The sequence below is a fragment of the Lepisma saccharinum genome, chromosome 15, assembly GCF_977018435.1.
Source record: "Lepisma saccharinum chromosome 15, izLepSacc3.1, whole genome shotgun sequence".
In the NCBI taxonomy this organism is placed as follows: Eukaryota; Metazoa; Arthropoda; class Insecta; order Zygentoma; family Lepismatidae; genus Lepisma; species Lepisma saccharinum.
In genome coordinates, this window is record NC_139243.1 from 39,826,758 (window position 1) to 39,844,868 (window position 18,111).

Sequence of the window (18,111 nt, forward strand, 5' to 3'; positions counted from 1 at the left end):
TAGTTGTCAAAGAGGTGGAGCACTGCTATTACCGTTAACTCTAAATTGATGATGATTTATTTTTAGTTTCCACCATCTAGATCCGGCAGCATCACCCATCTCAATAATCCACCCATGGTCATATGAAATCGAAAATAAAGGATTCCCTGATAACAATATTATGTCAATTTCACGTCAACACAGCACTATAAAAAAAAGTAGCTGTGGATATAGGATGCAGACAATATAACAGTATCACGACACTTGCAAAATGTATTATCATGGCAAAAGTTAGTCCATGTGGGCCGGAACAGAGATGGCATCATAGTGGGGCAAGGGGCCAGGCACCCCAGTTCACAGCCAAATGAGTGCACGAAAGAGCCAGATCTGGCTCCAAAAGAGCTAAGTTGGCAACACTGCCACGGGGAAAGAACTTGGGAAGATCCCTGTGGAGACTGTTCCACATGCCCTTAAGCTGCAGGAGTTATTTGCTTTTTTATTTTCAATGGAAATTGAGTTTTTCAACCATTGGCTTGTAACCTAGACTGTACTGAAAAAGCGAGCTATACTTTGTAACTCTAGCATTTGCAGTTACCAAGTTATACATTTTTATTTAAAACCTTGCGCAATTTTAAACTTCCAGCTGAAAACGTCCTCAGCATTCAGGCCTCAGCTTCGAAAGCAAATTAAATTTCAGTCAAAGTTTTAGTTACATAGAATAGGACCCAGCATGAGAAAATACTGTTGCTTTAAGTCTGTATTAAGTTTATTGTTTTTGTGTGATTAAAGTACAATTACAACTTAATATATTAAATCATGAAACTGTTTTGTGGTGTTACTGTTAATCTTCTGTTATGTTTTCAGTTATTGTAGAAGAAGCTGCTGAAGTTTTGGAATCACATATAATTGTATCTTTGACACACTACTGCGAACATCTTATACTAATAGGTAATGTATTTTTTTTTTTAATGTAAATATCCATTACGTGTATATGTTGTATTCTTGATTACATCCTGGAAATTATTCCTGCAGGCTAACAAGGGACTGACACCTGGACCCACAGCCACGCTGCAGTGGGGCTTTGAGATTTTTTTATGCTTTATCCTTATATGTCCTGAGTATCTCAGCTTTTATGTGGGATGTGGCAGGTTTTGCACAAATGTGGAAAATCTGGAGAGCCTGGAAAAGTCAGGAAAATATATCTCTGAGCAAAAGATTAATGGAAAAGTTGAAGAATGTTGAAAATATATCTAAAACCTTTAAAAGTCAGGAAAGATCAAATGTTTTTTGTACTTGCTGGGATTTGGGAATGAAAATAAATCCCAATTTAGCAGTCAAATCCTTGTCCTGCCAGAAACCTCTTCAGTTAAACAAAGAGATGAAAGTAGGTACATGCAAGGCCAAGGCTGTACAGGGAGTGGTCCAAGATGTCTCACCTGAAGTGATGCAAAGGGCCCACGTTTACTCAGCTGTATGGGGTTGTGCACATTCGATTGGCCTTCCGTGAATTGTCTGCACCATCATCTGACCATACTATCACTCACGACGTCCGGTCTGCACACCTCACACGATTGCTGGTGGTTCTGTGCCAAATTCTGAACATGCAAAAATCTGATTACTACACGTAGGCTATATCACAGTCGGTGGGAGACTGTATGAGAGCTGCAATCTTTAACCTAGAACTGTCCTAAAAAGGCTGCATTGCAACTGTACCAGATTACAACTACATGCCACTCCTTCCTGTCTGCATGTGTGTGTGTCACTCTCCGACCACTAGTGCTGCGTATAGGCATCATTGGAGCTTTTTTTCAGGATGCCCCTCGTATATGAACTTTCAAATGCTGTTATTAACAGTGTGTTCCTGTGTTAGTGTGTGGTTAGGTAAATCAGGTACCTATACAATGCAATGGACATTTCCACTCAATTTTTTTTACAACAATTTTAAAAACTTACTCCCTGGAAAAATGACCCCTGCAAGTTCTCGTGTTTCTCTGCGTCCAGTTTAAGGCAAAAACGAGACTTCCAAAGTTGCGAGGCTAGCGTTGCGCTGAAAACATGCCCCGCCATGTTACTACGTCACGACTTAGAGAGAGCTCGTTTGTCGTTTGCTTCGAGCATCCAGTTTACTGCGGGTAGCCCACGGTCAGCGAACATGTGCAGCAGTTTTACAAATCTGTACAGATTTAAGTAATGCAAGAAGGAGCGATAGTGGAAAAGAAAGCTATGCTTTGTAATGATGATTCTTCCATGAAATATCCCTGCTGCTCACGTTCAAGATAAATGAAAGGGTTCTGCTGCATGCGTGTTCTCAGGTCATGCGATAAATATTGCTTGTAAAATTGGTTGCTGACCAAACTTTCAAAAATATATATATTTTATATATATATATATATATATACAGGGTGTATACAAACATGTGTCAGAAACTTTAGGGATTTATTCTTGACATCAAAACATAACAAAAAGTTCATATGAACATGGGTCCAAAAATCCTTCGTTAGGGAGGTATGAAAGGAAATAATATTCATGGCAAAAAAATTAGACATTGACCAAACAAATTTACATGTATGAAAGGATTTAATATTCATGGCACAAAAATGAGACATTTACCAAAATCATTGCCATTTACAAAAATTGCTCGAAGTGACCACCTCCTGCTTCCATGCATCCCCTGAGCCTGCGTTCCATACTTTGCCGTACGTTGTGGAAAACTCCTGGTGTGTTCCGTATTTGGTCAAATCCATGTTGGATACGCTCCCTCAGAACATCAACATTGGGTACGGGAGTTGAATACACCAAGAATTTTAAATGTCCCCAAAGGAAGAAATCCATTGGGTTTAAATCTGGCGATCGGGCAGGCCATGCAATGGATCCCCCGCGACCAATCCATCTGTTCGGAAACTGGTTATCGAGACACTGGCGAACTATCCGTGTAAAATGCGGTGGAGCACCATCGTGCATAAACCACATTCGTTGGATGAGGTCTAGAGGTACATCATCAAGTAAATGCAGAAACTCATGTCTGAGAAACTGTAAATACGTTTGTCCAGTCAGACGTTGAGGAAAGAAGTAAGGGCCAATGAGATGATCATGAATGATTCCACCCCACACGTTGAGACTGAACCTCTGTTGATGTTTGTCTTGTCGCACTGCATGAGGGTTTTCATAAGCCCAGATGTGATTGTTATGAAAATTGAAGATCCCATCACGTGAAAAGCCAGCCTCATCAGTGAATAAGGTACATGCTAAGAACTGCAGAAACACAGCACACTGCCCTAACATGCGTTGACAGAAATTTATTCGTGGCTGAAAGTCTGCCTCATTTAATCCTTGCACCCGTTGAAGGTGATACGGATACAGAAGATTTTCATGCATAATGTTCCAGATCGTCATGTGATTAACGCCTTCCCTTCTCGCAATTCTCCTTATATTGGTTGATGGAGTTTCATCCACAGTTCGAAGAACCCGTTCTTCAAGCTCAGGCTTTCGTACATCGCATGGTCTCCCACCATCTGCAAGTCTCTTCTCAAATGTGCCTGTCTCTCGCAAGCGTTGGTGTAGTCGTACAAACGTTCGTGCACAAGGTAACTGTCTCACAGGGTAACGTTCAGCATAACGTTGACGTGCTGCGTCCGCATTCCCATCTGCTAGGCCGTACATGTAGTGCATATCCGTCATTTCAGACACTGAATACATCGTTGTGATGTGTTGTGATGGAAGTTACTGTAAAACAAAACAAACAACAATGAAAAAATAAACAAAAAACAAATGCCATGCCCAACTGTACACAAGAAAGTGAGTACAAATGCACATTTGAGGTACATTACACAGCCAGGAGTCACTACAGGGAATTCCTTTCATACCTCCCTAACGAAGGATTTTCGGACCCATGTTCATATGAACTTTTTGTTATGTTTTGATGTCACGAATAAATCCCTAAAGTTTCTGACACATGTTTATATACACCCTGTATATATATATATATATATATATATATATATATATATATATATATATATATATATATATATATATATATATATATATATATATATATATCAAAATTTACCGTAACCTATGTAGTGCAAAATAAGAATTTTCACATTCTTCACTTTATTTATAAAGAATATTTAACTTTATTTTCCATAAAGCAATTTCAGTTTGTGTTTCATTTCTGTTGTGCAAGTTATGATCAAATATTTTTGGGCAATTAACAGAAAATACCTGAGAAGATTGCATCAGTTGCACAGTACATATTAATACTTAGTTTATGTATAATTAATACAAGGAAATAATGTGTATAACCAAGGGACGGTTCAATGGGTCCACCCCCCTTTGGTTCAGTAAAATTACCAGAGTTACCTGTTCATCCGCTTCTTCATAAAAATTTCTTTGGACTTATTTTATTGTCTTAAATTAGAGACGCAGGACGGGATACGGATGGGAAGGAAGTTACGTAATTCCACACACCAGATGGGACTGCAGACCAAATGTCTGCAATTTCCTGATAGTTTCAGAATTTCTGCGATAGGAAACTGCATTGAGACTGTCAAATCAGTTATTTTTTCACCCTCGAGTCATCTTAAAAATATTTGGTTTTTAAAAACGCAGTGACACAGGATGAACAGAAAAATATCAATACTAGTGTGACTTCATGACTACATACACACAACTTTGTCGGGTCCAGCACTCCATGCTCCCCAACAAGCTTCCGGCCAGCAGTGTCGTGATTTTCACTTACGAAGTAAAGCAACCCTAATCATACCAAAAGTTGATCCATCCCCCCCTCTCCACGTGAACTCTATATACGCCCATGTGTATAACAATATCCCATACTGAAATGGTACGATATATTTTGAATTTTGTACTGCGAAAAAAGCCACCTCATATCGTTATCCTGAATGCATTAATTTGTTGGTTCACAACTTCACCACTATAGATCCTATCGAGACGAGACATGGCAGCCTTGGTCTCGTTCTCGTTGAGAGTTGTAAATGTCTGTCTCTTGTTTATTTGTAAATGTCTCATTGACAGTCTCATCTCTATTTCATCTCTATTTATAAACATCCATCTCGGTTTGGAAGGGCAATTCTCGTTCTCGTCTCAAGTCTCGAAAAATATGGAATTAACAACGTATGCAAAGGCTTATCATTATAAATATATAAAAAAACTTTCTTAATATATATATATATATATATATATATATATATATATATATATTTTTTTTTGACTCCTCGTTTTGACGGTACGAGCCCTCGAAAACTGAATATTATCCTGCTTATATATGCAAACCAAACTGCAGATTCAGAATTACCAGGAATGAACTGGCATTGTAATAATGATACACAAAATTCATGATTTATCTAAGGAAGTCGCATGTTCCAGGGTTGACTCTCGGCCTGGGCATGATTGTTTCCTTGTGAGTGACATTTCATTGAACTGGAAATTGTTACATGGGAGGATGTTTGCTCGAGACTTTGGGGACAACTAGGGGGATGCTTCTATTGTTAATGTTAGTGTTGCTCACGAGACGAGACATTTTCCGCCTCGTCTCATAAAAGGAGATGGTACAAGTGAATGTTTTCGAAATGAAATGGGACAGAAGAAAAAGTTCATCTCGTATCGTGGCAGGTCGGGCGATACTTACATTGTGCTTGTTGGTGGTGATGGTAGTGTGTGTGTGTGTGTTTGGGGGGGGGGGGGGGTGTTCTCCTGCACCCCGACTTCGAATACTGCTTGTAGTCATTGATCTTCATTGTAGCGATTAGCCAAAAGTTAGAAGAAATGTGATGTTAGAGAAGATATATACTAAATTAACCATGCGTTCTCATCGTTATGGTTAAACAAAGTGACGGAAAAGCAACGTGAAAGTAGGCTAAATACAAGAATTTGCAATATATATATATTAGTTGAAGAAAACTGTCATTTACTGCAGGAAATTTTAAAACTCCCCATACCTTTTTATACCGTATCACGTCTTATACAAGGGTCACTATTTATATTTTGAGCCTAACAATGAAAAAACAGGAATTTGGCATTGAAAACTGCTTTATTGTTTTTCGAAGTATTCTCCTTTATGGTCAATACACTTCTGCATTCGTTCGAACCATTTGTCAAAGCAGTTTTTCCAATCTTCTTGAGACACCTCTATAATATGGTTTTTGAACGCATCAACGGCATCTTCTGCCGACGAAAATCGTTGTCCACGCAATTTATTCTTGACATTCAGGAACAAGAAGAAGTCATTGGGTTCCAAATCAGGACTGTATGGCGGATGACCCATCAATTCGATTTTTGGACTGTTCATAATGTCGGTTGTTAGACGAGATGTGTGACAGCTGGCATTGTCTTGATGAAGAATGATCCGACGGCGTTTGTTTGTTTTCCGTATTTGACCGAAGACCTCTGGCAAACAAATTGTAGTGTACCATTCAGAGTTGACCGTTCTACGTTCCTCTAAAGGCACAGTTGCCACATGACCAGTTTTCCCGAAAAAACGGGAGACCATTTGTTTCAATGTGCTTCAAGCGCGAACAACTTTTGTTGGATTGGGTTCATCTTGAAACACCCATACAGTCGACTGCTGTTTACGTTCCGGCTCATATGCATATATCCATGATTCGTCACCTTTTACAATCTTATATACGTCTTTTGAAGCACCACGATTGTATTTATTGAGCATTTGTTTGCACCAATTGACGAGAGTGTCTTTTTGAGTTTTTGTCAAATTGTGTGGGATCCAACGAGAACATACCTTTCTCACAGCTAAATGATCATGTAATATTTTATATATGCTGGTGGAACTAATGCCTATGGTTGCCTCAATCTCACAGTATGTCACATGACGATCTTGCAGTATTAGGTTTTGCACAGCATCAATGTTTTCTTGAACAACAACTGATTTTGGACGACTTTCGTGAATCTCGTCGGTGAGCTAATGGCGGCCACGATTAAATTCGTTATACCAGCATTTCACAGTGGCAAAGGATGGGGCTTCATCGCCAAATGTGGAAGTAAGTTGATCGATGCACTCTTGTCTTGATAATCCACGTCGAAAATCGTAAAAAATCATCGCACGAAAATGTTCACGAGTTAATTCCATTTTATTGTTGTCGCGCAATCTCCAAGGCAACATAAAGAACACAAATGAAGCTATTGACAAAACATTTGAAGTACGTTATGGTCAATAATGCCAGACGATTCCGTGCAAACGTCAAATCGCGCCTAACTTCAATCAGTGTTGCCAAGGCTCAAAATATAAATAATGACCCTCGTATTGCAGAAATTGGCATGTAAACCAGAGTATCTAAATGTATTATCTTAAAATTTGTGAAGAAAATATTGTGACGAAAATAATTGTAATTCCAGAAAAGGCATTCCTATAACATTAAGTTCTTGCCAGTCAGAACCAACCTATGTATTCACAATGAACAAGGCTGTTCATGTGTTCAGCCATTGACTGTTACAAGTTTTGCTTTGTCACCCTAATGGGAAAACCCTCTACCGAGTGGCTGATTTATAGTAAATACTGCTATACTGCTAGGGCATAATTCATCTCCAAGAAATGGAGCACAGATTTTTGCACTGGAAGTTACAAGATACTTGTTTTACACAGTAACAAGTGACTTTGCTGTCGCTTCATGCTAAATTGATGGGACGAGCAGAAGCCCTGCTTGCACGCATTTCTAAGTGATGACGTCAGAGGACCTCTTATCTGTGGAGAAGACGTTTTCAAATCCGTGACGTAGCAGGTGAATTTCAGCAGTGTTTGAAGGCGTGTTTCTCGAGAACCAAAACAAATATCGCCGAGATATTTTGCACATCTCATGTTTGTGTCATTATCTGTAAAATGAATGGATTTAAAGCGTTTTTCATGTCAAAGTGGAAATGTCCATTCTATAAATTCCTTGCGTTAAATTTCTAATACCTACATACCCTTCTCGTCAGCAATAATGGTATAACTGCATGTTGTCAGTTTCACAGTACTTCACTTGGATATACTGTACTGAAACAGAAATCCCATTGATAATGTAAGGAAATATGACACTTTCTTTTGTACAATTCAATTGTTTCACTTATATGCAAGAGTTAAGTTGTTTGCTTTACAGAGAATAGAGAAGTAGATTTATGCATCGAAAAATGAATCCGCACTCATGGTTCTTGCAAGCCGAGGGTTCCAAACCTCAGTGGAAATATCAACATATAATACGGAGAATGTATAAGGAGACTGATAAATTACAAATTGCATTTCTTAATCACTCTTCACTCTAATCCCATTTAGTCGTAACTTTAAAAATAATCAAGTATTTTATTTTAAACTTACTGCGTTAGATAAAATTCCGTAATCCTTCCCTAGCTTGTGAATTGTAATAATTTTCCAAATTCACTATTTTGCTGTTTGAATTCAAATCGCAGAGAAGAGAAAAATTAAGTCAATTTCATAGAAGATAATATTACTAAACAAATCCGAACCTGGATCTGTATGAGTTTATTATTTCCATTTGCAAAAATATAAATTTACAGGGTTATTCAAAATGATGGATACACTTTCATTCATGTATATTTCCTTGAATATACATTGAATATGAATAATATACATACAAGAGAGAGGAAAACATCTAAAGTTTCTAATACTACCGCTAGAGTGCAGTTGCGTAACCAACCACTCGAGTGTGCATGCTCGTGCCAAGAGCATTCACTCTTCGATTCGGCATAGAACCACCAATTAGGAGGAGCATATACCGTAACCAATTTCAGCAAACTGGATATGTCTGCAAAGGAAAATGCACGGGCCGACCGCGTGTGTCAGAGGAGGATGTGAGACAAATTGAAGGCAGTCTTAGAAAGTCAACTAATACAGCTAGTAGAGAACTTTGAATACCTCAAGCAACTGTATGGGGAGTTTTGAGACGCCGTTTCTCAATGAAGCCCTTCCTCACCGATGGATAGGTCGCATAGGAAATGAAGACCTGGCTCTTCTCTCGTGGCCCCCGAGATCTCCTGATCTCACACCATGTGACTTTTTCCTGTGGGGGTACGTCAAACAAGCCGTGTACGTACCTCCTCTACCACAAACTCTGGGCAACCTGCAGAACCTTATCACAGCTGCAGTGAAATCAGTCACACAAGAGATGCTTCTTCGTGTGTGGAATGAGTTCGGCTACCTCTTAGACGTTTGTCGAGCAGCAGGCGGCTGCCATATTGAACATCTGTAACCTCTATCGTAAGATTGTAAACTTTAGACTTTCCTCTCCCTCTTGTATGTATATTGTTAATATGTAATGTATATTCAAGAAAATATACATGAATGAAAGTGTATCCATCATTTTGAATAACCCTGTTGTTTAGTTTGTAATTCTCAGCGAAAAATGTAAATTTTGTCCTGGAAAACCTGGAAAAGTCAGGTTATTTCATTTCTTCTTGTTTGTAGCCACCCTGGTTATTGTAAATGGCATTGTTGTTCGAAGCGAATTGTGTTACTCTTGATGTTTACTGGATGTTTAGGTTTGTACAGTAGGATTCTTGAGTATTACCGTGCAAATTGTCCATTTCATTAATTTTCTCTTACATCCTAAAATATATTTTTTCTGCTACTTTTGGCTATTTTTTCCCCTTTTTTTCATTATTTTATTGTTATGCCATCTACTGTTGTAGTTAATGCCAACAATTACACAACCGCTAAAATTATTTGAGCTGTTCTTTCGAATGGTATCAATATAAATTTTGTAATATACGTAATTAAAATTTTGTGGTCGTTTATATTCACGGAATGTTTTTGTGTGTATATCGATCCTTGAATTATGTGTGTGCATGGGCGTCCGGAAGGGGGGGCAAGGGGTGGCCGTGGCCCCCCCTGAAAATTGAAAGTCAACCAAAAAATATGAATTTCACACATATAATTTCATTTTATACACAATAATATGTGTTAATTATTGCATGAACACCATAAATTCAAATTTAAGCAACGTTTCTTAGGGATCAACTCTATTTTTGGGGAAAATTTGCCTTCGTTTGCCCCCCCCCCTGGAAAAAATACACCTTCCTTGCCCCTCCCTGGAAAAAATCCTGCGGACGCCCATGTGTGTGTGTGGTACCTTGTTCACCTACTGCCAGCTAGCGACATGCAGAATGTTTCGTTTTTGCCTTCTCGACACTTGGCAGGAAGAGTGGGATGTGGCAACGGGGAAGAAGCTTCATGCCCTCCTCGTCCCGGTCCTCTCGACGAGAAGAAGTTCATCTTACCCAGCTAAGTATTGGACACAGCCGTCTAACACATGGTCACTTGCTGTAAGGGTTGGACCCTCTGATGTATTGTGTTTGTAATGTCGTTTTAAGTATTCGGCATGTTGAATGTTGTTGAATGTGCGATTTTGCTTTTTTCAGACAGACTTTTAATCTTTCCAACTGTTGGGTGATGACAACAGTGTTTTATCAAATGTTTTTAGCTTTTTCCGAAGAGCTGGTCTCTTCCACCATCTGTGCACTACTTGTTTTAACTTTTTTAAGTTAAAATTTTAGTTAAGGAGATATTTGCCCATATACATTGAAGGGTACAAAATGGTCGAAAGTGCTGACGCACCCAAAACTTTTAATTCAATCAATCAATCTACACTGCCATTACACTAATGTGAGGAATCTTGTTTATATCTAAAGTGCAGCTGCTTTCACATAACATATGGTAACAGAATTTTAATTCCCACTATTTTTGTTGCTTTCATTTACATCTATAAAAATAACATACATAATCAGACCCAATGCGAGTAGGAAGAAAACACTTGAAAATAACATATTTGTTTGAATCAGTTCTGAGATGGTTCATTATTTATTATTGACAAAACGCAATCGCTCAATGCCAGGTCTTTTGTTTTTATGCCAAATTTTTATTTTTTATCAGTAGATGATACTGTCTTCATTGTATATTAGATTATTCATTTCAAAGTACTGTTTTGTTCTTAACTCGTATGATAAGTTAATGTTGTGTTTTATAGGTGACCACCAGCAGCTTCGCCCCTCTACAGCATCCTATGATCTGGCTAGAGAATTCCATCTGGATATTTCTCTGTTCGAGAGAATGGTGAACAACAATGTCCATCGTGAACAGTTGTTGGTCCAGCATCGCATGCGGCCTGAAATTGTTCAGCTGATTGTTCCTACAATATATCCCAGATTACTGGACCATCATTCAGTGCAGAAATATGAGAACATAAAAGGAGTATGTAAAAATCTGTTCTTTGTAAACCACAATTTTCCTGAGGAACATGTGAGTAGAATTCTGGATTACCTTAGAGTAGATGTTGATCATTAGGAAGTAATTTAAAAATATCTAGCAATATATGTACCCAGTTTCAAAATATGGTAAAATAACTTCTTGCAATGACCTGCTCATTTGAAATACTTAAACTTAATAGTAATTATTTTTTGCTTACTTACTTTATTTTTGTGAATCATTGAGACATTACAGAATATAGAAATAAATGTGCAATACAAGTATTAGAAGTTGTGTATTGACTGCTGTCAATACGCGGCCTCCTTAAATTCTTTGTATAAGTGAAACATAGTTGATTGTGGCAGTGCATCTTGCTCATAAGTCTACTGCAAAACAGACACAACACGGAGCATGGTGCTCCTCCTGTGGCAACTCTGTCTTGAACAAGGTTGTAGCCTGTGGGGGGATATATTCATTTGCTGATTTGTCAATCGTCCACTGTTGCAACTTGCAGTTCGTCCACATCCACACTAGTAGTGAAAAATATCCTCATTCTCTCACAGCCGTATACTTATACTTCCTATTGTAATTTTACTCTAGAGGGCAGTTTTGTTCCAATAAATTATCTTTCTTATCATATTTGCTCATAAAACCTTATGAATATAAATGTCACTTAAGTGGGATGGAGATTTAATAGTGGCAACTATTTATTCACCAATGATACAAAATGTGAAACTTGAAACGTTTATAGCCCTTCAATGTAGTCACCAGCATTGTGTACAACCCGTTGGCAGCAATGTGGGAAGTTGTAGTATTTCTGTAACAGTGCCTGTTTTGTTGATGGTTCAAATGGAACGGTCTAATGCCTGAAGAATCTCTGGAACAGTTTGGATGCGAATGCCACGAAGTGGTTCCTTCATCTTAGGGATCAGATCAAAGTCACAGGGACTTAGGTCCGGGGAGTATAGGGGATGATAGAGCACCTGCCAGCCCCACTGAGCTAACAAATCACCCTCAGGTTGTGCTACACGCACCTGAGATTTGTCCTGCAAAATGATGGGAGGATTCAGCAGAAAGTGTTGCCTCTACTTTCGCAATGCAGGTCACAGGTTGTTCCAAAAATGAACAGTAATAGCATTGATGGTCTGTCCTTGAGGTACGGTATGCATTAAGATAACACCATCACAGTCATACACGAGAATCACCATAACTTTCATATTTGTGGGGTTCTGACTACGCAACTACACAACTGTAGATGGCCAGCTCCAACGATACTCTATTCCTCTCGTCACTGCACATGTGCCTAGTGTTAATGGGAGGTAAACTAGGTATCAAACTAATGTGTGGCATAAGCGAGAAGAACCGGTTCCATTTAATGGTCTATATACAGAAAGTGTTGCTACCATTAAATCTCCAACACACATATTTTTACACAGTTACTACCTCAGGACTTCCATCACATCATGTGGTAAAAGTCTTGAGGTATGTATCAAAATAAAGTGATTTTATATTCACAATGTTGGCGCATGCCGTGATCATGGTTTTATACAAGAACTTTTGTTACTGGAGCAATAGACTTGCAGGTTTAGGAATACCAGAGAGATAGTTATATTTGCTAGCTGACATTACTGTTTGCTCTATATTCCTGCTTGCCAATGGACATGAGCAGATGGAGATCAAACACAGTAAAACAAATATCCACAATCGAGACAGTCAAACAAACAACTAAACAATAAACATATCTTTCAAATCAGCATTGTCTGTTAATAAAAATAAATTGTTTTACGTATGTCTTTTTCTTATTTTGTGATCCTATAAAAGGCACAAAACCCACAATTATTAATTGTAAAAACTTATAAAAATCATGCAACCAATATTATTAGACTACAGCTTGTAGATGGCACTTCTATGTATGTTGGAAATTTAATAGTGGCAAACTTCTGTATATACGCCATGAAACGGCATTATACCACATGTTAGTTTGATACCTAAGCTACCTCCCAGTAAATGGACTCTTCCTTCCAACACTAGGTGCATACACAGTGACGTGAGGAATAGAGTATCGTTGGAGTTCGTGGTCTAAAGTTATGTGGTCAGAACACCACTAATGTAAAAGTTCTGATAATTCTCGCCATGCCTCCAGGACAGACCGTCAATGCACAATATTACCACAGACAAGATAATTTTATTAATTATTAACTTGTCTGTGGTGTTACTGTTCATTTTTATAACATAACGTGCAACCTGCATTGCGAAAGAAGAGGGGACACTTTCTGCTGAATCCTTCCGTCATTTTGCAGGACAATGCTTGGGTGCATGTAGCACAACCTGTGGCTGATTTGTTACCTCGATGGGGCTGGCAGATATTCTACCATCCCCCATAGTTCCCAGACTTAAGCCCCTGTGACTTTGATTCGATATTTATGATGAAGGGCAATCGCTTCTGAACTGTTCCAGAGATTCTTTAGGCAATAGATCACTTCATTCAAACCATCAACAGAACAGCCACTGCTACAGAAATACTACGACTTCCACATCCCTGGCAACAGGTTGTACACAATGCTGGTGACTACGTCACAGAGGTATCTCTTTCGTATCATTTGTAAATTAATAGTTGTCACTATTAAATTTCCAACTCATGGATTTATGCAATTTAGAGAAATGTGTAGTCGGTAAAATACAGCAGACGATTATTAATGCTGTAGTACATGATCAACCATTTCTCTAACACCTTACTACAATGTATTCCAATTTGTTACAGATTAATGATTCCTGTAGTCACCAGAATAAGCATGAGGCCCATTTCTTACTAGAATTGTGCAGATACCTGGTGTATCAAGGCTATCATCAAGACAACATAACAATACTTACTTTTTACTCAAGCCAGATGTTTTATTTGAGAGCCGTAAGTACCAATAGTGTGTTGGAAATTTTTAAATTGCTATCTGCCATTCATTAGATAAATGTAGACATACGTTTTTCAGCTTTGTTATTTATACAATTAATTGGAACGTAGTGCAACCCTCTTCAGATAATAATAGCATAAAACCAGTAAATGATATCCAAATAAGTTTTTTAAAATTTTTAAAGCCCCATCCATTGAGATGTTTTAAAATTAGTGAAGTGGTAGTAGCCAAAAGATTGGACAAAGGATCCAATATTCCCTATATTCAAGAAGAGAAACAGAAAAGAATGTAAAAACCATGGTGGAATAACAGTACTGTGTCACACAGCAAAGGTATATAAGATAGTAGTAGAGATGAGAATAAAAGGTGGCCATGGAGGCACAAGAAGTGTGTGGAGGTAGGGCTCCACAAATTCTTGATCTCAGCTAAAGGTGATCAACACCATGTTCTGGCCACCTTTACCCCTAGGGTTGCTCTCAGGTGCACATCGATGGAGGCTAGCCGAGCCCAGAGCTGCTCTTGCAGAGATATTGACACCCACCCTGGGAATCAGATCAGAGCCTCCCTTTGTGGCAGGTAAATGCCCTGCTTACAGACCCCCATATATTTGAGGGAGAAACAGTATGGCTTTAGAAGGGGCCTATCGCCAATGGACCTGACATTCGTCATAAGACAGTCTCAGGAGGAGAGAAAGGGTAAGAGAGAGAGAGAAAAGATATTATCGTTATATGAGAACCAGAGGAGCGTAACTCCAAAAAATCAGTTTTTAGTTTTGTTTAATGTATCTGCTCCAAAGAGCTCTATTTGGAGTCATCTTCACTTCTAATCCGTAGCAGTCGTGTCTCCAATTTACTGACTCTTTTTAGAGTCTGACATATTCCTAAGAAAGCTTTATTTCCTGTCTCCTGTAAATTTGATAAATTGGAGTCCTGTCCCTCTGGTTCTCACACTACTCTACAAGTGTGGAAGTGATATAATTATGGCACACCTAGATATAGAAGAAAACATATGATAATGTTATAATCAAGATTTGAACTGCACTAAGAAAAAAATAGTGTGTAGAATGCAGAGCACATGCAAGATGAACCAGGACTAGAGGCACAGATGCTGATGTGTTGGTATCAGGAAGTATCAGTTGGATACCTGTCCGATATTTTCCTGCCATTTTGATCTTTTGTTGGCTGTGAAAAATGTTACACAGCACTTCCCGGAGCTAAATTACCCTGGAAATCATTCAAAATTCTAAATTTCCATTTATTTTGTACCAATATTGAGTGAGGTAACTACCGGGTGATCTGTTTGGGATGTCATAAAAGTATAGTGTTATATACCAGAAACCATTCAAATTTATTGCCTGTTAATGGTACATACATGTGTAGGAGGGTCACAGGTTTTGTATCCCAGCACACTCAACAGGTCCACCATTGCGGACACGGCACAGTTCATACTGTGCAGACATGTTGCGCCACGTGGTGTGCAGCATTTCTGAAGTGAATTGTTGAAAAGCTTCTCTAATCTGCATTCGCAGGTCAGCTTCAGTCTGGTTTTTGTGCATACACCAATGACTTGATGTACCCCCACACAAAAAAATCTTTAGGCATTAAGTCCAGGCTATTCACAGGGCATGGGATGGGTTCACCACGGCCACACCAACGATCGTTGAATATCCCATTAAGATGATCCCACACTATGAGAGTCCAATGTGGTGGATCACCATCCTGTTGAAAGACAATGATGTCCAGTATCCCAATTTTGCATACCATACAACGCACTGACCACGCTGTCGTAGTGTGACCACCATTTTGTCTCTCATGCACGCATGCTAGCGCCGCCACGCAGTTGAAGTCTGCAAACCTCCACTCACTCGAAACTTACGATCTTACTGCTTAGAGTACGGCAAACTGTTCAGAGATATGTACATTATCCTTGTGTGTATAACACTTTACTTTTATGACATCCCAAACGGATCGCACAGTATATTAGATGATTACATAAGAGATATTTTAATATTCTGATGTAATTCTTGAATATTTTGAAATAGAACTCTGATAAATTGATGCTTATAATTGCAGTACAATACTTATACACTAATGCTAAACAACATTTTTTTAAACTTTTAATTACAGTCTTAAAGTATCAAAACTGGTGATAATTAGTAAGAGTATCAGTATTGTGTCCTGCGCCATGGCTGTGTGGTGTAACACATTATACTTTGGGCTCTTGACTATGGGACGCATGCAGGTTTAAGTCTCCTGGGGGAAGCATAACAACTTTTGTCATGAGATTTTGGCCTGTATATGGAACTGGTTGCCACCCACCATCATGAGGAAATTGGGGAGCTATGAATGAGTAGCATAATCTGGTCATGCAAACCTACTACAATGACTGGGGGTTCGACAAACAAAGATTACTATCAATTCATCAACAACCAGTTACGTTTTCTGTTGTTTCCTCTTTGCATTGTGTAACAAAGTCTTCCCTTTTCCCCTGAGGATATTTTCAACTTAAATTTCTTTAGAACAACATGCTGACATGAAGGCACAATACTTTTCAGTTTAAACAACCTGAAACTACACTGGTTACACAACTGGAAAGTGTGTGTGAAGAGGAGAGGGGAGAGAAGAGAAGTGAAGCTAAAATAAACACACTGTTTTATGTGATTGCTCGTTTTCTTAAACTTTCTACAGAGTTAAATATGCAGATGCAAGAAAAGGCAAATTACTATACGAAATCACAATCTTTGCATAGAATTTAACGTTTAGCAGACAGACTCGTGCATCTGTAAATGCTCTCTGGACGGGAACTTTTCAAGCATGCTCTCTTCAAACTTGCTGAAGAAGAAGAAGAAGAAGAAGAAAAACTCGTAGCTCGGGAACTAATTGTTGTAGAGAGATGAAATTGGTTTTGTTTTACATTGGAATGACAGGTATTTGAGCCAGGATGAAATATATACATGGGAGTTCCCAATAATTAGTGTTAATGGAAAGAACATGAAGAAGAAAATTGAAATTTTAAAAAAGTGGCATTCGACACACCCTGTGCCCATCAGAAGAGACCGAACTGAATGAAAGAATGTACGAGGGTAAGTCAATATATAAGTCTCAAAATGGAATAGAAAGAAAAGTTGAAATAGTTACCTGATGAAATGTGGTTTATTTTTCAATGTAATCTCCATGAATATTTAGGCACTTGTCTCAGCATTTCACGAGTCCGTCAAAGCCAGCAGCAAAAAGGTTTGTGGTTGGTGTCGTAGCCAGCTGGTAACTTCACGATGCACCTCCTCCATATCCTGAAACCAGTGACCACCCAGGTGATTCTTCAGTGGGCCAAAGAGATGAAAGTCGGATGGTGCCAAATCCACACTGTAGGCTGGATATTCAAGTCGTTCCCAACCTAGGGACCGTATGTGAGTGACTGGTATTGGCACTGTGTGGACGAGCCATGTCATCCAACAGAAGAACTTCTGTAGGACAACCTGAACAAACGGTATCACTGATGCTGGTTCGACCACGATTGAAATATTCCACCCAGTTGTAAACGACTTTCCTGGATAAACATAAACAGGTAACATTTCCTTGTGCACTTGCTCAGCGGATTTGCCCTGTGCCCACAGAAATCGGATTACGGCCCGTTACTCACCACGCGTACGCACTGCTAACACACCTGCCATCTTACCCACTTGGCACTCGAATGACTTACCCCCGCATGAGAACGCAACTACTAGCGCCGTGTACGATACACGGTGGTGCTGCCACCTACACCGACACTTGCCGAAAGGATCAGTGCAACGACTGATATTTATAAAACAATTTCACATTGCAGCAATTCGAAGATATTTCATTCATTTTATACATTAAATACATTTGGTTAAGAAAGGAGTTATTAGTGTTCTCCATGGAACATTTACAATTTGGTTGAATATCTGTTACTGTGTTATACTTGACCTGTATTTGTTAGATATTCATATTGGTCCACCTTAATCATCATAATAATAATAACAACAACAATGATAATAGAAAT

General features: G+C 38.8%; 1 protein-coding gene across 1 annotated transcript in view; it reads left to right on the top strand.

The window, feature by feature from the left end:
* LOC145999684 (NFX1-type zinc finger-containing protein 1-like) overlaps positions 1–18,111 on the top strand; it is a 105,676-nt gene that overhangs the window by 20,596 nt on the left and 66,969 nt on the right. Inside the window, exons 3-5 of the mRNA XM_083136893.1 lie at positions 844–927; positions 10,968–11,239; positions 13,947–14,090. Coding sequence (XP_082993019.1) covers positions 844–927; positions 10,968–11,239; positions 13,947–14,090 — 500 coding nt within the window. The remainder of the gene's footprint in view (positions 1–843; positions 928–10,967; positions 11,240–13,946; positions 14,091–18,111) is intronic.